At 40.3% G+C, this 21,407-nt stretch overlaps 2 protein-coding genes across 8 annotated transcripts in view; one reads left to right on the forward strand and one right to left on the reverse strand.

Moving 5' to 3' along the window:
- The window catches only part of LOC122568224, a 201,845-nt gene extending 193,918 nt beyond the window's left edge, over nt 1-7,927 (reverse strand). The window contains exon 1 of one of the 3 annotated variants that reach the window (XM_043727727.1): nt 7,153-7,927. In XM_043727727.1, the coding sequence (XP_043583662.1) occupies nt 7,153-7,640 (488 nt within the window). In that variant the 5' untranslated portion in view covers nt 7,641-7,927. The remainder of the gene's footprint in view (nt 1-7,152) is intronic. The other 2 variants (XM_043727725.1, XM_043727726.1) reach the window with 2 other exon arrangements.
- LOC122568226 overlaps nt 1-21,407 on the forward strand; it is a 52,919-nt gene that overhangs the window by 25,568 nt on the left and 5,944 nt on the right. The window lies entirely within an intron of this gene.

Raw genomic sequence — 21,407 nt, forward strand, 5'->3', positions numbered from 1 at the left:
CTGCGACGGGAATGTGGCAGCGCCGATTGCGGTGTAACGATTATGAAATTGCAAAAGGCGCGGATATACGCGACGAATGCAAGCAGTCAGGCATTAACGTGGTACTCTGGTGTTAGGTGTGTTTCTTCGTTTAAGCTCATTTGTAGCATATTACTTCTAAAGCGCTATTACAATTTTTATGGAGCTAGATATGGTTTACTGTCACTATGGTATATACTACTATGGCGTTTCTAACGTCCCTCTTAGTTCTAAGTCGATGTAATAACCTCCTAATTAATAGTTATCTTTCAAGCTGTTTTTACCAGTGTCTTTTCTATCTTGTAGTTTATGATTTATTCTTTCGGTAAATCAGAATTGAAGTTGTCTTTTCTACATTGTATTTGAATTATGCAACGCCACTTTAAGATAAGAACACCTGATCCTGCGATGCGAGAAATCCTCCTTATAGACAACTTTGCAATATGAAACCCGCTATAAAGGACAATTCAAAAGATCATAAATCGATATAAGAACAGCTAAATTATCTAAAACGTTCTAAATTCTCTATAATCGTAATTATCTACTCTCCTGAGTTGCCAATAACCCATGAAAGCGATCGATGCGACTATAAATAATGGAAAGAAAAAAGATATTTTTATTATATTAATAGAAATTTTTATATAATTTACTAGCAATCTATATTATTATATTATTATTATTATTTTCCATAATTTTAGACAATTTTCTCTATCGTCGTTTCAAATATTATTTTCAAATAATTTCTGGTATCAACTTTTCTGCTTTGACATATGATAACACGCCGTGAAGCCGTATTATCGTGTCTGCAAGAACGATAGTGACTCGACAGCATATAAAGCTGCGGAAGATTCTTTTTAAAGCGTGTCCAGTGTTTTTTCTCGTCACGGTGTACAGTATCGGAAAATGGTAATTGCGTTGCAGAAGAACGGTCTCGATTCGAGCGACAAAACGAATGTGCCTGTCGTTTGACAACAACGTGAACGTAACAGTTGCGTCTATTTCCACGCGGACACCGTCCATTTGTCAATCGACCGATCTGTTAAACCTTAGACCAACGACAATGCAACAGACGATGGATAATAAACAATGTAAACGACTACGCACCGAGCGTTCCAAGATGTGATATGGCAGGATTATTATCTGGGATATACTTGGAACTGTTCGTATATTCTTTATTCGTGCTTCTTCTTATCGACGTCCATCGATCACACGTGCAAGATGACCAAAGGGACGAACGATAGTTATATAAATGATTAGTAGACCCATTTGCGGAGGATGTTCTGACGCATATCGTTCGCCTGTTTAAATTGCTCCAACGTCCAATCAATTATTCAACAGGGCAATGCACTTTTGAAAAGAAAATTCGATTTCGAATAAACGATTAACCACGGTACTTGCTGCATTCGTTTTCTTATCGATGAATATTTTATTAGGCCCGTTATCTTCAGCTTATTAGTTTATATGCTCTTTTCTAAATTTATATCTATATATAATCAGGCTCTTCCTTAATTTAAAGCGACTACAACGAGGAAGAAATGACAAGGAGACGTTTAAACGATTAGAGTCGACGAGATACCTGGCTGTTCGCTAACATACGGCAAAGGTGCTCACTTTTCCCCTATATCCTTCATCCCGTGATTTCCATTACCATCGAAGCGTCATCAACCCAATGAAAAACAGTAGCTGCACAAGTCCATGAAAACAGTAGCTGAAACACGTCGAAGCCCCGCGCGCGCCTATCGACTCGAGTTTGTCGCCAGATCAATGTAACCGACCTCGAATTCCGCTTCTGTATTCTTGATCAGGCTACCGTCGCCGTCTAGATCGCATTTTAAGTGTCATTATTGCCACGATGGCGATAAAAAATTTCGGACGATGACGACCGATCGATCGTTCGAGACGCGTGATTCGTTGTTCGTGTCGACGAGACGACTTTTCGTCGGCCTCGTGCGACAGGTTTGCGAGTGTTTCACTACTCTGCCCGGCCTTGTATCTGGGTAATTCGATCGGCGCATAGAAGAAAAGGAAAGAACGAGCGAGCAGTAGGCACGAGCTAAATTATCGCAATCGGGTTAAATAGTAACGAGGGGTCTCGTCGATGCGTCGCGCCGTTTCTTTCAGTTTGCGTGCAAGGAGAGCTTTGTTTCGCACGGACAAAAGTGGTCGCGTTCACGTGCAACCAAATGTATCGCGAACACGCCCGCGGCCCATCGCCTCAGTCATTGAAACGATGAGAGATCATCCGAGTTGTGTTGCGAAATTATGCTCCAAGAAGCGGTAGCGATTCGCGAACATAAGTTCGAGTATAACATTTTTTGGAGACAAACGTGTTACGAGATTATAACATCGTCGTCGGGATACTTTTATCAGAGAGAATTTAAATCAATTCCATAAAATCAGTCTTAATAATTAGTAAGTTTGTCCCTCAAAAGTAGAATGCATTCTCACGTTGCCTTTATCTTTTACTTCCAGATCGTGACCTTTAATGATAGTAAGCGTTGAAGCTTCATAAATGTGGTATATATAACACGGTGAAATTAAACCGCTCGTTGTTATAAATAATTTTAATCGATGTAAGTCACGGTAATTTATAGTTCGAGTATGGAACATAGGAAGTAGGTTTCTGAACTTCTATAAAGCTATAAAGCTTTCTTGTATTTCTTTTCTTGTAATATTTCTCTGTACATGTGAGGTAGCAAGTCTTTTATTAAGCACAATAACGTACTTGGCATTGTAAGGCCCATATCTTGCACTTTTTTTAAAAACCTGTAGTTTTCAGCATATCGCCGTTCATTTATTTAATAGGCCACAGCACGTACACAATTTTCTTTATTTAATCCTTAAGAAAACTGTTTGCGATTACGTATTACCTAATATGGTTAATTCCCATCAAACACTTTCAAGAATCAACTGCACCCTAAGTGGCAATTTGAATATATCGTTTCTGCAGAAGAGCGCCGACTTCGTTACAGCACGTTCCGACCATAAAATCTCACCTTTTTCATTCCATCTTACAAATCAATATTTCAAAAATATTATCAATCAATCATCGAGAAACTTTTCTATGAACATTTTATCCGCTCACTTTATATAATTAAATATTTAACAATATCAAACTATTTTGACAGTATAAAACCTTGTTCATAACATTTCAAATATCGTGATTTTCCCTTTAAATTACCACATCAATATTCAGCAAATACCGTAAAATCTATGTTTGCCAAAAAGGCCTTTTAGCTACACCTAAAACTTTCTATCGATCAAATATTCAGTACACCAAAGGATCGAATGAACTGCTTTCCTCTTACGAAACGTTGCGCCAACATTGCAAGTACCACACTTTCCTCTTTAAGCTCTCAAATCAATATTCAGTAAATATCGTAAATTTTACTTGCACCTGATAGATGCGCAGAACTTTCCTCTGTACCTTAATCCTTAGAGGCTGTCATAGGTGAAATTTCATCCTATGCAAATTTTAACATAGTGTAACACGCGCCTAGCATAAAGTAACGAGTACCTTACTCCATCAACATTCTAACGCAATGAATACTTCGTTCCATCGATATTTCAACGTCCTGATATTTCGAATCTCAAATTTTTAAAAGCTCGAACAAATCACCTTGCCACGCCCGCAACAAAAATCCATCCATGTCGCTTTGATCGCTAATTCGGTCGACGAAGTTGCACCAGTTCCCCGTAAACCGAGGCGTACGCTAAACCACTTTCGCGCTGACCTCAAAAAGAACCATCGAGATCGTGACCAGTAAATCACCAGCTGCAACGCGTGCATTTCCCCATTAACCACCTTTTAATTTACTAAAAACTCGACGTTGTAGTTCCATTGACGCAACGATAATGATGTTAATGGCCGGGCTATCGACATTCAGGGCAAAATCTTTCTTCCATTTCTGTGCAAAACATAGACTCGCGAGTAGCGACCCGTTGCGGTCGATTATCATCAACGAGATAGAGGTCTCACGTTCGCCATCGTCGATGGTCGTTTCCCACCGGCGAGTATCGTCGCGAACCGCGGGCCTGTATCGTCGCCGTTATGCACGAGCAATCGCGCGACTTAATTGGCGTCCCTCGGTTTCGCTCGAAGCGGCGCGAAAGCAATATTATCATGCGGAAACCTTTAAGGCCGGCCAAAGGGGAACCGCCGTCGTCGCGCACCAACAATCCTAATAATTGCACGTGACAGAGGAACGCGTTACGCGCGAGATAATTAATCGGCCGATTAATTAAACGTTCCGCCCAATGAGATTACCGATCCTTTTAACGGCAGATTCGAATCTTTGCGGCTGATTTTGTGATTGCCAACGAAAGCGAAAATATAGAAATGTACAGCAACGTATGTATAACATGTATGTAACTGTTGAAACTTTCACTTCCAAGTGTTGGAATAAATGTTGCGCTTTTAGTTTTATAGTTTACGCGGTTAGTTCGAATTCAGATACTCTGTGAAAAATAATTTTATTTTTCGGAAATAGTTATCGACAGTCGAATCATCATCTTATTTGCCTTCAACGTTCTGTTAATACGTTATATCAGCCTGGTATACTTGTTTCCCATGTAAAGTTATCTCCACACATTCGTATGACTGCATATTTATATCCTTCTGTCGTGTACGAAAAATATTTGCCCTATTTTCTGCTCTATCAAATATTCATAGTTTACTTCGAAGGCACTTTTTCAGCCGACTGTTATACAATTGCGAGTAGGTTTCACGGGCGCGAGATAATATTTTGTCATATTTATTTTTCAGTGACAGTGATAAGGTAACTTGGACTTTTTCTCGAAAATAACACGGTTCTTTGTATATTGAATATTTTAGAACAGCTCCGAGCGTTTTATTCGTGTGTAGCGTACGCTGGCGAAATTATTTATTTGCCAGGAGCTATGGCAATATTTTCAGCAAGGAAACGAATGTTATCCCGTTGCTTCCACCAAACAGATAAGCACAGTAAAAAATCGCCCACTCTGGCGCGAGAGCGTTCAAAACCGTGTAACCTTCAACCGTAGAAATAATCTCCTGGGTGAATCATGGAGGAGATATTTAAGGTGGAAACTGTAGATAAAACACCTGGCATTTAACTTTGCAACAGTTGCAACTTTGTCAAAGTAATCCCTGCTGCCTCTTCCTCGCCAAACAAATTTTAATACTTTTTAGCCACTATAAATTGATAAAATACATCTATATATATAGGTACCGCATAAGACAAACCAGTAGGATATTTAGGTCGAGATAAGCGTTTTGTCTTCTTACGTCTCTTTTCGATGAATCTAAAATACACGATATCTTCTCATTCTTTCGTTGTTATTTCAATGACCGATAACGACACACGATAAGCGACAAAGTTTATTATTCTAAGGTCGAATCTTAGCTGACTCGAATAACCCTACCTTGCCGCGTTGTATCTATCGTCTCTCTACCATCTTCAATTCTCAACACCAAATTAACCGAACACAAGATTACACGGTTCGAAATAAAAAAAGGCAAATGATTGATTGAATTCGCAAACGATTAAAAATCGAAATGAAAGTCCGGACCAGAACAGTCGTGCGTTAAAACTCTGAGAAAGATTATGGACTGGCACCATAAATTATCGTTCTGCGAAGTAATTCCATGACGCGCGCGGCTAACCGCGCTCGTCGACTCATTTAAACGCGTGAGTTGCGCTTTGTCCGGTAGATCGTAAAGTTTTCCGCTCGAATTTAGCTTCGATTCTCTTCGTTGGCTCGGCTTGCGACGCAACACACCTACGTTCGCTGGCTCGAGGGTGGCGATATACCGCGAAACGTTCCGTTTTATGCCGAAAAGGTGGGTGAAGTTGGCCTCTCCAAGCAGGAAGTGGGTGGTTCGACCGAGAAAATTGATCTCCTTCGATCGGTTGACGTTGCCGGGAAATTTAGCGCACCGTTTACGCGTAACTTTAGTTTCGTCCGACACAATGGAGTTCGCCAGACATTTTATTGCGCAATTCGATGAAATGTGCTTCCCGTCCTGTTTGGTATTCGCTGTCCGAAGAACGAACGGCCCATGTTGACTTCGATTTACATCCGTATTCGTCAAGTCAATCCTGTTTTAGCACGGAAGCAGAAGGAAATGCAGAAAAATACTTGTTTAACCGCATCGAGAAACGGTAAATCGCGAATACGTACATGTTTACCTTAGTTGCGCGAGGACAGAGCGGTTTTCTAATTTTTGTGCGTATAAATGAAGCGTAATTTACTCTTAATGCGAATGCAACATACATCTCGATAAATTGACCAACTGGATAACGAAGAGATATGGAGTAGCAAAGGCACTTGTGATTGTAAAGATGTTCTGACCGATACATTCGAATGCTCGATTTGTAATTTTCAATTTTTAATTTGCTTTATTGAGTAGGCGAATGAAAAATGATCGTTCGATGCGTTATAGGTGTATAGATTGGATGCGAGATTCTTTTGATCTTATAAATCACTGGAACATCGTTACGTTGCGACGTAAAGAAAAGATATCTGGAATGAACCGTTTGTTATTAGCGTCGATGGATTGAATAACGGTGCAAAATAATTAAACTCCAATCGTAAATCTCTTGCAGTGATATTTGCGTTCGCTGTTTTAATCGTATATCAATGTATAAAAAAAATTCTTACAGCTGGTTTGCATAAAAAAGATATTTATATTTTAGATATGACTCGAAGAAGTGACTCTTTATGTTTGTACCTATGATACGATAATAAAGCAGATTTAAGATTTGTAGTAAATAAAGAACAACTTATTCGAACGATGTATCTTTTAAAAAGAATTTGCATTTGATATAGAATCGGAAGTAACATCGTCCGTTCGCAACTGGAACTAACTAACTTTGAACTGGAATTTAGATTTCAAGAATTTAGGCTTGTACTCGTCTTTATTTAACAAACCTGCGATCTTCCTTACCCATATTTGCTCCTATGGATGTTAAAGTTCACGCAAGGTTACGGTTGAAACGATACGAAGTTACGTGCGATACAACGTAATTATCAACCGACAAGTATTACACAAAGTGACAAGTATCAGACAAATGAAGCCATTTTTGTAAATCTACGAAGCTACCAAAACCACTCTTAAAAGCCTAAAAGCAAAGTTTCAAAGACCTCACTCACCCAGGATGATGCCTGGTATAAGTAGCCGGAGTAGTCGTGTGATGCTGGTAGCCCTGTGTGACCACTTCCCTCGGCTGGTGACGATGATTGTTGTGATAACCGGCGTAAGCGATGGCTCTGGTGCCGGTGTAGTCGGCAACCGCGACCGCGCTGAATTTCTCCGGTTTCGAGGTTCGTTGCTCGTAAACGTGTTGCTCCACGCGATGTCTGACCCCACTCGCAGCTGTCTGCAGTGGTGCGATTGTCGAGCTGCTTCTTTCGAACAGATCGTTGCGAATCCAATTGTTGACGGTACCCTGTTGTTGGATACTCCTATCGTCGTGTTGGTGTCGAGATCGTGTGAATTTCTCGTGGTACGGCCAGACCGGCCAGGTGAGTCTGTGATTGGTAAAGTCGCGATGATCGTTGGCCGTGTGTTCGATCGAGGCGATGGCGACCGGTAAAATAAAGAAAGCGCACGTTAGAAGAATTTTCGGTACGGAAGCCATCGCTAAACCAGCCTTCGATCTTCGATTACGTTGACGATGTCTGGTGTAAGTAACAGTCACGACGAACGGATCACATTCTCGATGATTTTGATCGATTTTTCTACGTTTGACCGAAGGTGCTGCGCTGGATACGTCGAACAAGCTGGATGGACATCCGGTGCGAAATCGTTCGAAGGCAACCGAGAGCACTACTGAACGAGACACACGGAGTAGGCTCCACGTGCTTGAGTCGCTCGTACCAACCCCACCATCTTTCTTTCTTTCTCTCTTTCTCTTCGTTTCCTCGTTTCGCCCCTCGTCCTCTCTCTCGTCCACCCATCTCTCCTTCCTTTCTTGTTTGCTCGCTTAGACCTCTTTCTTCGTTCCGCTTTGTTCCGTTCCCTTCCTACCTGTCTGCTCTCCTGATACACCGCCAACCGCTCAGTTAACCACCTACATATCCTTGCACGCGTTCGACAAGAACGCTCAGTAGGATAGAGACACAATGGTGCGCGTTGTTTGTTCCTTGGGATAGATGGGACGACCGGCTGAACCGATTGCGAAACTCGAAGGGTACGCTTGTCGCGATGGAATTTTTTCCTCGTTCCTCTTTGTTGATTCATACCTCGGATTTTTTACGTTGCCACGATCATTGTAATATACATATTACATACAGGGTGTAGCGAATGTAGAATGGTAGGAATTTGCTAATGGCGAGAAAGCGCTACGAAGATATTTCCGTGGATGTGGTTAGAATTTACTGTTGCTTTCGGGTTGCTGAAGATTGCACGACTCGCTTGGAACGTCTACTTCGTGCTTTGTTGCATAGTACGACGGGTCTTAGTAATTTACAAAATATCAGAAATTGTTGGCGTGACTATGAAAGTTGAAGTATGTATGCCGCGTTTAAGAAATTTGAAATATAAAATCCTCGGAGTTAAAAAAGAGGAATTTCTAATACTTATATTTTTAATACGTTTCTTATTTTCCGATCTATCATACATTTATGATAAATTTACAATAGATTTATAAGAAACGTATAACCGTTGAAATACTTTTAAACGCTAGTGTACCTTTCTTATTCACGTGTAGAAATCCTACATCGCGTGCAATCGACGCCGCATCGAAGCTATCGTGTCTAAACCTTTGTCGGCTCGAAACTCATCTACGCAATCTTGTTATTTCAGCCGTCCAATAAATCAACAATTTCCTCCAACTCCAATTTCCTCGAAAAGCAAAAATCGAAGCAGAGGGAAAGAGAATCGAACGATCGGGTTTCTCGAGCGTTTATTGCATCGTCGCCGAGTCGCGAATCGATTTCAAGATCCGGAGAACCCAGAGACCAGGAGTTTCTCTATTTACGAGCAATAAATGTTAAAGGCGTGCGTGCAAAAGGTGTCACGCGGGACGAATGTAGGTCGTGAGTCACGCGTTCCTGTGGAACCGTGGCAGCGCGACCGAACACGTGTACGCTAGAAAATTACGGGTGCGAGGAAAAGCGAGCGATCCGGCCGCGACATCGTGCAACCGACGTGTGTCATCCCGATCGATTTTTGTATCTGGATAATAAAAGAACTGAAAGTAATAAGATGGACGCGTGTGCTCGCGGCGTCGCGTTTACACGCGCAATTACGCCGCCGTAATGAATAGATGCCTGATAATGTGGCGCATATAGGAGACAATGCCCGTGGCGCTGCTCGTAATTACCAGTGATTTAATGTCGAGCACGCTGGGCCATTGTCTAGCTTTCAATCTCTTACCTGTTAATCTCTTTTACCTGCTTCTACGTCCGCGTACCTGTGTATGGTTGGAGAAGGAGATGTTTTGCAACTTTTTTGGTTCTGAGTTTGTGTTGTGTGTTTTGCGATTTTTTCTAACTATTAGATTTATGAGTGGAATTAGATTATTTTTTAATTTTCCGTAGGAAGTGTTCGGAAGTACGTTTTTCGACCAAAAATGAGACAAGTATTGAAACTAATATTGTACATATTATTTTCTGATCATGATACAGCATATTCGTATTTATCCGGAACATTTTGTTTAAGCAGTGGATTGTTCAAATGACAAAAATTAAGCACGTATTAATTAATTGCGAGCAAAGCTCCCCATACGTATGTAAGATCATGTATTTCTTAAATCAAGTACTGAATACGGTTGAAGTTCTTTTAATTAGTTTTCGAATTTGTATTTGTAAATACCTGTTTATTTCTCTTTAATCGACAGAATTTCTTAATTAATTATACAGTCACGTTTGGGAACATTACATACATACATTACTTCCATAATATATGGAAAATTAAAACGATGATTTATACTGCAAAAATATCACGATATGACATTGAGATTCTTACAAAGAGAAATATGAAATCATCGTTACCAAAAGTGGAAGATCTGGATGAGAACAACTTCAACAACTTTAACATTTTTCGTTTTCGCGTTCGAAACGATACGATATCTGTGTTATTAAAGTTTCTGTGAAAAGAGCAACGGATTATCGACAGAAAATAGTTTATTAAGTAGAAAAGATCGTTAAATCGTTTTTTCTCGATGCAAACGTTGCCTGATCGCAATCAAACTTTTATTTCATTGATCAAACATTTCCCGCGAACTTGATTTAAATTAGCCCGCAGTATTGTACATTCGCCTGTCTCTCGACGAAATTGAAATCGGAGATTAGAGACAAACTGCTTGAAACTGCCGTGATTCATGGCCGTCCTTGCGAAATTGGTTCTGACGTTAAACTGCGGAATTCAATTTCATTTCTGTCTATTAGGGAATTTTCTGCTGTTATACTGATCGATGTAAATGTAATTCGCAAACATGTGTAATATTTCTTCGGTATGTTTGCTAGAAATATTCAAAAGATTTCAGATTAAATCGAATCGCTCTTAAATAATACAAATGCAACCTTGTGCTAGTTCAATACGTAAGAATAATTTAGCAAACAAACTCTAACGTAAAAATTTCCTTCGCCTACAGATAATTACGATTAAAAAGATTTCAGTTGCCAAAAACTTGCCATAAAAGTGAACTTTCAAGTATCGAAGAGCAGTCTACCATTTCAACACAAAAAAGCAATTTAAAAGATCCCGGTAAAATCTAATCAGGACTTAAATTACGACCGAAAAGGATCCAATCACCCTGAAGATTACAAACACGCCACCTGTTAAAGAGCCATTCTCAAAGAATCATTTCTAACGATTCTGCACTAGCGCGCGTTGAAATTTAACGCGACTCCTCGTGACTACGATCCTCGGCCATTCAATGTAATACTCGAATTGATACGTTACAAAAAGCGGATTAGAAAAACGAGCAGAACGATGAGCCACGACGGGTCGCGCGCACCCGTCCCATTTGTCAGGATGAATTATTCACCGTGAGAAAAATAATCCAACGTCCGGGCATCCGGCATCCACGGAACAAAGGGTTGTGAAACGGCGTTCTGCTTTTCTTCTATCCCTACTGGGCCCCTCTATATCCTCGTTGTCCCTGTGACTCTCCGCCCAACCCGCTTCTTCGTCTCCGTCTCCTCCTATTCCATACGCGAGCGAGATGATTTCTTGCGAGCTAGCTCATGCATAAAGGGAGACAGAATCGTCGGATATCTTGCGGTAAAGATAACATCTGCGGGAGCCGCGAGAGATTTGCGGTAGACAGTGGCTCCAGCCTCCAACTGCCTACGCATCTTCCAGCTGCACCGGCTGGTCCACCTGCATTGCAGCATTGCACTGGTTCAATGTCGGTGCAACGTTGACCGCGTATAACGATCGGAATGTTGCTCGTCGAAAATTGGTGTCCAACGAGCTGTGTACGTACGAGCCTTTCACGAACGACCAAAAATATTGCAACGTGATGTGTGAAGCTTGTAATATCGTTGAATCTCACGACGATATCTCACGAGTGGAGGAAAGACAGAAGCTATAGAGGGGAGAAATAATTGGATGTTTGATAACGAAATTTCGTTTTAAGGTTTCAGACTGTTAGGGTTGATTGATATGGTATGAGGGGTTAGGTTTAGCGGGAAGATAGAACGAGGCTTTTTAATATCGTTTCACAGATAATGTGTTCCTGGAAGTATTAGGTCAAGAAGTTTTCAGACGAGTTGGAACTTTCTTAATTGTAAACCTATTAAGTCAATCTTGTTTAAGTTGCTCTCTGAGTTTTATCCTTATTGGCGGGGCTAGAGGTCAAATAAAGTGGTTAAAACTGTTACGATATCAGGAGTCTCGAGTGATTTCTTACGTGGATAGTTGTGCTTAGGGGAGATAAACGTTGTTAAGAGCTCGAAGAAAAATCTCGTATTTAACGAACTTTATGCGAACTTCGTGCGAATTATTATGAGAGTTCCTTTCATAAAATTTTTTTACTTTTAATTTGCAGCTTCGTACCGAGTAGATATACCTATATAAGTTGTACGACCTTAGAAAGATATAAATTGCACAATTTTACGAAGTTCGAAGAAATTGAAATACTTCTAACGCCTATAATATTCCATTTTCTTCACACCGTGAAAACTTTTCGTGCCTCTGACTCGCGTAACTTTCTCGCTCTAACTTTGCACACTATTTATTATTTCAATTTTTTATCTTAATAACGTTGCACTTACACAATTTCACGTATTATTCTATTGCCTGATTCTTAGTGCTTTGATAAATCAATTCGGTTCTTAAATCGCTATGTCGAAATCACCTTCGAAATTTTCTTTCTAAAATTCTACCAATCACGAAAATAATATAAAAAATCAACTCTCACGGTGTAATTCGTTTCTTGCATATCCCTGAAAGGGTTTCGCCGACGGCGTATGAAGCATCGATGACTGGTGCGCAATTTAGTCGAGCAATTCGGATCCGAAAGTGCACACGCGAAAGGGATCCAGGCGTAATTTCTGCACCGGATCGACGTGGTCGAGACCAAGGTCAGTGGTGCTGCGACCGCGGCGAGGTCTGTCCGTCTTTTTGTTCGTATCCCGGTGCTTGTCTTCGGAAGCGGCGTACGGGCAACGGCGAGATAATTGCGCGCATCATCGTCGCGTTATTGGCCATTACGAGCACGAGACACAAAACACGGCAGCAAATCCGACGATAAATCACAGTGTGACATTATAATATTCCACCGTGCGACATTTCCATTCGCTCGAACGTTTTCATCCATCTTCATTGCGCCATTTCGGCGACGACGACGATCCTCTACAACCGGCAGCTCGTACCCTCGAACTCCCTTTTCCATGGATCTGCAATGCAAATCGACTTCCTGGGAAGATGTAATCATCGATGCCTGTTGGCTTCTCGCGGGAGCAGGTTTCGTCCCGTGGCATTACCAGAGGAATTTTCGAGACAGCGGTGCAACCGACGGAATTTGACTACCCGAACCGTCTCGTGTAATAATTTCAGAATTAGCGAATTGAGAAGTGACGATTGTAGGTTATACGATCCTATTGCACAAACAATTTTTCATAATTTTGTAATTTTGCAGCGGACAGAACGATCAAGATATTTCTACGACTTTTAAAATTCACTTACAAATCTTTGTCTTGTTGCGAACGTGTTATCGTTATAGGAAAGAATTTATCGACGTTGATAACTTGTGACTCGCGACCTGTGAAATTTTACTAATCGTATCAATTCAAAGATGATTGGTAAATTATTGTGCAAGAGAGTCCTGCACCGAGCTTACTGCTTTCACTATGATGGATGATTTAGTAATTGGCGAGTATAAATGTTTCCAATGTGTTTGGGTATTTAGGTTGTCGAATAAAATTGTTCAGAAGAATTATACACGCTGGAAAATGGAAGTGATGAAATAGAATTGCGACTAAATGATAGATAGCAAGTCTTGATGTGGTAAAACGTTGCTGATATCTATCTGAATGATCACTACGTTGACACCTTAAACTATTGCAGATGGATTGCAAGATATTTCGTGATTTATTTGGTGAACAGAAAACGCTACAAATGATATTAAACGTTTGACATAATTTATAAAATAGATTTCAATCAGTCTCAGTTGTACAAAGAAATATTCGCTTCTGTGTCTATCGTACAAATCATTCGGCTTGTCTGAAATTTCTAAGAATTTCGTTCACTTAATGATCAGCGATACTAAAAATACTCACACCGGTAATAAAAACAGGATAGTGAAACCGAATGATACCTAAAATTGTACACTAACGTGTTAGCGGAGACAAACATTGTTTATATCACAAATGTCCCAAAAAGCAAATGTGATTTAAACGATCTTACATATTGATACTTTGTTCAGAAACGCAATACAGTCATTCAACGGTACTCGCGTCTGCGGGTTTTTCGTAAAAGACATCGCATTAATTTCTCAAGTAATAACGTCGTCACTTTCGAAATCTGTGTTAGAATCGTATGAAATCAGCACCATACAACGATACCAAAGGAACACGTGTCAAGGCCGAAAGTTTAACTTCTCGATCTGCGTACTGTTCTTTTGAAGATCGAGCGATAAGTTTCGTTATCGTGTCATCGAATGTTCGCCCATTAATCATCGTTTGCACGTATTTTCTTTTGGCAGCCCGACCGGTTCCACGCTCCGGTCGAACACAATGAAATTCTTGCGAGAATATACGCAACGAATATGAAAAATGATCAACATTTTCTTCTGCATGTCGAAATGCATATTTCTGTTTTCGATACAGCAATCACAAAGTTGGCTTGTTATTTTCAATCCAGCGTAAACACCGATGACAGAATCCACTAGCGATTAATGTTTGATAAATATTTCGTAATATCTTAATTTTGGAAAATATATCATTTCCATTTTACGGTAATTAATATTATCGCACTACTACGTATATACCATATACAAATACAATGAATTAAATAAACCGTAAGTAAACCTGTAAATCATTAGGAAATTATTAAAATATTTCGAGAATATTGTTTCATATAAAATCTTAGACTATAAATACACGAATTAATATTATTAGTGAAATTTTACGAATTACGAATCACAAACTATCGACTCTAATTATCTTTCGTAATAGCAAATAAGCTCGGTAATAAAACAAATGATGTACATAAATGTTACAAATTAGAGATCAAGTTTGATCATTCAGTTCGTTGTAAACTTGAAAAATTATAAACTCGAAATTTGTTAGTTCATTGATATTATTAGTTGATAAATTATTGCACAAGAAAGTTCAAATGTTCCAATACTTATGAACGACACATTATACGCACACTCTGATCCCTTTCGATGTAAATTAGATTTAATTTTAACAATTCTACAGATCCTCTGCAACAATTTCTCTTAGAAATCGTTTCACGGAAATACTTGCAAACTCTCGGTGAGGTTTCGTATGGTTTAACTTTTATTGGTATTAATTTCATAAAAGATACGACCGACCTCGGCATGTACAGCGCGATTTCGAATAATTTACGAGCGATTCACAGAATTTGCGTGATTTGTTGTTTATCTCGTTCGCCTGCTACAACTTTGGAGAAACGCGACGGACGTTGAATTATCGTGGAAATTTGTGTTGTCAGCCGAGGAACTTGTTCCGTGAGATCTTCAGGCGACTTTATCGCAGAAAACGCGAGGGGAAAAAACGGTGATCAAAGGCGCGGTAACGTGGTTGCACGGAATACACATCGACGTACGCGGACTATAGAAAAATTTGTCTTGCACAAGGGACCAACGTTGCGGAAGAAATTAATGACCGCGGTAAATTGTCGAGGTTGCAAAGACTCGATAAACTTTAACCTTTATCTTGGAGAAAACGTTGCGTTCGGCGAGGGTGACGCGTAAAAGGGGTTAATCGGACGAATATAATTTTTCGTGCGCATTACATCAACGACACGCGTCGACGTGGCTGCTTTTCAGTGAGTAGCGTTCACGCTTCTCCCACGTTTTATGTCGGTGCTCGATTTGATAATCTCGTGGCAATTTTAACGATCGAGCGCATATGAAAACACGCAATATGTCCAGCAGGCTTCTTTCAGTAGATACGTTTAAAAATAAACGAACGTGTGTAACGCGTTGAGCGATATCAAAAACGTGTGTCCCTTTGTAAGATACGTACCATGCTTATGATTCTGCATGTCACGTTCAGTCTGACACATCAGACGTTCGGTCTGCGCGTCTGCACGACTGCATGCTCGTGCGAGACACAACATGACTGGTTTTGTAAACGTTAAACATAAATGAACGTCGGTACAATGAACAATGATAGGGTTGTCAATTAAAGATTCGCAATCGGTATATGATACAATCGGTCGTAGAGAGCGAGGACGATGGGCTGACAATCGTTACTTCGAGTCACAGCTTAAACCATATACAATTATGTAATAGGATTTTCAAACGATAATCCTTGTAAGGAAGAATAGAAGCAAGTACAAATGCACTATGCATCTTTTCTCTTTCGTAGCATGTAAAATATTATTTTATGTGTTCTTTTCGTTATGGTTGCATTCACTTTGTATCACTTGTCGGATAATCGAATGATACAAGGACAATGTTCCTATTGCAACGATGCTTCGGGTGAAATTTCACTGAATCGAACATCGCGACGTCTACCATCACACAAGCTGCTTCGTTGCGCTGCCAATTCTCTGCAGAGATTCTGTTCGCTCTCGAATTTAAACCTCTCGATTGTTTCGTTGAACGGCTGTTCCGCTTACAATAGCTAAATCAACGTCGAAGAAGAATATAAGTCCGTAATGTGTAAAGAACTAAGTTTGAAGAAAATATTTATCTTCCTTCCCTTCGGTATATATCAAATATTCTCCTTTGTAAAGTGCATAACATTACAGATACTCGTTGTTCGTATAAATATTCAATAACAAATTTTTAATTCTCAATGCTGTACTGCTTTTTTTTTCAACGTCACGCGAGAAATATTATTTCTTCGATAGGTACAACGCGTAACTATATACAGCTATACAGCAGTTACAATTTTCTAGATACAATCTTTGTTAATTGTAATAATAATTTCGTTTACTGCGAAGAAGAATTTGTCCTCCAGACATTCTTCAAATAAACCCAAAGTTTCTAACCAGTCTCTGTATTTCGGTAATTTCTTGACTCGCTATCGACACGAAAACAACGCGAGAAAAGTAACGCGTCGAACAGTTGTATACAATCTGGCAAAGTTTCAGTCAGGTAATGCAATTTGCGAGCACCCAGTACATCGAACAAACAGCAGCGCACACGGACGACGTATCCAGGTTCTGACCTACTGACACGATCCAGTGACGTCACGGGAGCGCACGAGAGTTTAGAAAGGAGCGAAAAGACTATAGTCGACTGGAGGTTGACCCTAGCCAAGGGGATCGTTTTCCGTGTGCAGCAGGGTGTATCAAAGTTTTACCGTGCCTTCGACAAGCGACAAGGCAATACTCGTTCAACCGATGGAAGGGAAAAAATGGACGAAAAAGACATTGTATCGAAACCGTAAAGTAATATGTTCTTATGCCGCTCGCTAATAATTTCTGGCTATAGAATTGCGTCGATCTATATCGTGTTCCTTTTTGCGCTTTTTACTGGTGTCGATTTTAGTGTAGCGTATCATGTTTTGTGGTGTAACGTGGTGGAAACGAAAGGTTCGCAGACCGATGAATAAAAATCTGTCTTATAACGCAAATATTCGGTTACTACTTCGTTCCTCTGGTAAAGATAAATATTTTTGTTTCTTATAAAATACCCGATGGAAAATTGCGAACGCGTAGAATATTGTTAAAATCAGAAACGTTCAAGCGAGGGAAGCTTCGCTTAGTTTTCGCTAACGTAGTTTCATTATATATGTACGTAGTTATATTCGATGATCTGCTCTCTAACTGAGTGTCCATTGAATAACGAAACGATATTAGTGGAGTACGACAACTAATCCTAAAGTTACTCGCGGCACATTTTTGAACATACTTGAAGTTAACGTTGAAACCAAATACGTCTGAAAATTCACACCAACCAAAGTCGAGATGTGGAAGTGACGTTAAAATTACAAGGAAATAATGCTATCAAAAGAGGCATCTGCTTGCTCTAGAAAAGACCAACTGGTCAAACAGTGCCGCATCATAGCATCACCTGAAAAGACAAGGGTACGGTGCTCGAACAAAAACTCGGCTGCAGTCGAAGCGCGAAACAAAGTCCGATAACGCTTTACTCTAGAACGGTTTGAGTTTCGACGAGCGACAAATTTTCTTTGGAGCCGCGGCAAATCATGGTCGATCGATTCGTTATTTCTCGATGGTCGTACGTACGATCGCTGCTGGAAGCGCATCGTGCCACCGCTGTGAACGAGGTCTCGCCTCGAGGATCGATCGATAGCCTGATCGGGGATCGGCGAACTTCAGCCGGATCAGCCGCGAGTTGCTCCATCCTTTGTCTAAATTTCTTTTCCTCCGGGCACTCTTCGTCTGTCATTTGACCCAACACTTTTTTTTTCTATCATTTTCTAATAATTTTTTCCCGCAACATTGAGCCGCGTGCAAAAGCCGCGACCCTGCTGCGTGTCCGGAGCTCGTTCGCGGCGATCGTTGTCCAGGGAAATTCACGGCCGAAGGATATGAAAAGTCGCCGGGCGGCTGCCGGACGTGTCTCCATATGCGAGGGTGACGTGTTCGAAGAGCCGCTGCTTGGTTAGAAAACGGCGCACGAAGGTCCCAGGTGGATCCCTCGCCGCGCGATTCCACCGCCACGAGAACCACGGCCGTGCACGACATCCACTGCGTCGGCAGTGGACGACAGATTCCGCGGTGGAGATCCAGACGGGAGACCAGGTGGAAAATTTGGAGTGGATCGAGACACGTCAAGGTATACGTGTGTTTACTTTTCGGACTTTGTCGCCGTTTTATGGTCTGCTAGATGAGATTTTCGTACGACTGAGTAACGTAGACGCTTAAATTGGATCGGGAAATTTTATTTTCGCCGATATACATATTACGATAATTATATGGCGCACATTGCACATGGCTCCGACATGATAGTGTGCAATCACTTGTTCTTCGAACAGAGGCTTCCCATATGTATTTGGTATATACGATGTCCCTTTATGTGCGTTCGATCGTGTATTTAAAAATAGTCATAGTTTTAATACCTAGCATTCAGTTGATTGATTGAAGAAAGTTTGAGTAAATATCCGTTGAACTTTTCCTTCTCTCATTACAAGTAATTTTGCAGTATTTTTAATCTTTCGAGTTTCTCCGGAGTTCGAAGATGATAATGATCGTCCGACAGGTCAACGAGAATTTGATCGTGATTATAATGTTTACCGAATGATAGCATTAGTACTCATGTAGTATTTGATATTGTAAAATATCTGTGATTATGTGACGTTATGAACACTTTGAAATTTATTATACGAGAATTTGTAGGATTTTGCAAGACACGACTGGAAACTTTACATTCACCTAAAATAATTATTCAACATTTGCTCGCTTCGTAACATACTGTAATTTTTATCATTTTATTTTGATCGTTTTATTATTATCATCTGTTATTATCAGTTTTCAACCTAATATGGTATATGAAGATTATACACTTGAAAAATTTTCCAAAGTTCAGACGACTGTGTAATATAAAGGTTAACATAGAACGTAACGAAGTGAAAGTACGCCGTAAGGGAATAAGAAGGACCAAAATTTGTACGTCACTGTTTCCTAGGGAACGTGAAAGTCATACCCCTGGGTAGAAAGTTTCGAAATGCAGATGAAAAAAAGAGCGAAAACGCTCGAGCTGCCAAGGCACATCCATGACACAGTTTTACAGCTTTGATCGAGCACTGGCCTTGGTTCGAAATATTTAAGCGGATACGTAGTAAAGTTACTTTATTTCTGGACATGCATGTCACTATCAGAAATATGATGAAAGCAAGGGTTTGTTTGTAGAAAAAAAAACCAGTCCGATATCAGGAATGAATATCGAAAACAACGTTCTATATGACTGCTTGGTTGCTCACTGTGCAACAATACCCATTTCATTTAATTGTAGAAAATATCATACATTTCTGAACCACTGTTCTTACTCCGTCATATTTTACCTTATTTAGTTGTTGGAAGTAAAACGTTTATGCAAATAAAGGAAGAGTAGATACCTTTTGTAGCAGCTACTGTATTACAAATAACCGTGTAACCATTAAAAATAATCACATATATATATATATAATTTCTAGACATTTGCTGAGTAAAACCGCGTATCTACACGTTTTGACGCATTGAAAATGAATCTTTAATCATACGAACTTAAATCAACCCTTCTTCTGATTTCTTTGGTTGAACGTCTTAACAAACGTTTAAATACCATCGATCTTTTCAATTCGCTGATAAACCAAATATTTCACGAGAAACGTCAGGTACTCCGTTTCATCTTCTTACTTTACTTCCATCAGCATTCACGTTACAATCACCCTTTTGATATCACATACGTGCATTTGGGAGCTCTCAATCCACTCGGTTCAACATAAACATCACCTAAGTACATAGAAGTAATCTCAGTAACCCTGTTCGCATTATCAAAGCCACGGAATCGTGTGTCACGATACCGTAAGTGGTGTACGTGTAGTGTAATAAAACACGAAACTGGCTTCCTTGGTACTCGAGCAGAGCGCCTGGTTTCTCCATTCTAGCGAGTCGGAACGTTAAAAGCCGACACGATAATGGAAACACTGGACGTTGATGTATCTTAATAAGATAACACCGTTTATGCATGTTATTTATTGCCGATTAATCGGTATTCTGCATGGAAACGAACCAAGGGACCAAAGAGGCGTGTTCACGGTGCACCATTTAAGGTGTTCCTCTCGAAGAGACTTGGAAAGGATCGCCGCGTTTCGCGTCCAAGTCACGTCGTTCCGCGCGTCGCGTCGTCGCGATATATCAGCCGATCAAGGAAGCCTCGAGACGTTTCGCTTCGCAATTTACCAGCCGCGTTGTATTTTTCTCCGCGTCCTTATCGAGACGTGTCTCACCGTGTCACGGTCGCCTTGACATCGGCCCGCCGCGTCGCTGTTATCTCAAATGTATCTCTCCGGTTGCTACTTGACCTCCCCTTTTTTTCAGCTTTCCCCTCAGAACCGATATCAAATCTTCCACCCTCAGAGGGGAGGACAGAAGATGTCCACCTTTGGCTATCTATTGCAGTCACCTTCTCTCTCTCTCTCTCTCACTCTCTCTTTCTTTCTTTCTTTCTTTTCCCTTCTGTTCGATTCTGACTCTAGGACAGATGTCGTTGACGATTGTTCTTTGTGGGACAGCGTGGAGTTCTTGAAAGAAGAAGATGGCAGGTTTAGGATCAGAAGTTTTTACGAGCTCTGGAGAAATTGAATTTACTAGGGATGCTTGTTTTCGACTTTGTGGTTTATGGCCTCTCGAGTTTCATGTTCGAGGCTGATGCTTCCAATTAAAGCGGAAGGAATAGTGGAGTTTCTGCTACTGCGCTTGCAAAAAGTCTTCAGGTTCTTATTTGTATTTTTTTTAATGGTCGCGCGGTTGTTTCCAAATGGTTGTTTTTCACTTTAGAGTAAATTTTCAATCACTCTTGTGTCGTATTTTTAATACCACGAGAGAGGAAATCTGTGTTAAAATTTCTTGAAATAACGAAAAGCGCTAATAACAGTTCGAAAAAAGCGCTCGAACAGCTTCTGGGAAGAATATATTTTTATATAATGGAATTGACATTCATACAGCCAAGAACGAAGCAGACATTGATATATGTATGTGCGTACAAAACATTTAACTTTTAAGGAACTGGCGATCAGAAAAGTCACAGATGTTTTCCAGCTCTCACGCTTCAATTTTACTCACTCAATTACGCATACACAGATTAATG

This window comes from Bombus pyrosoma, linkage group LG6 (genome assembly GCF_014825855.1).
Source record: "Bombus pyrosoma isolate SC7728 linkage group LG6, ASM1482585v1, whole genome shotgun sequence".
Lineage (NCBI taxonomy): Eukaryota > Metazoa > Arthropoda > Insecta > Hymenoptera > Apidae > Bombus > Bombus pyrosoma.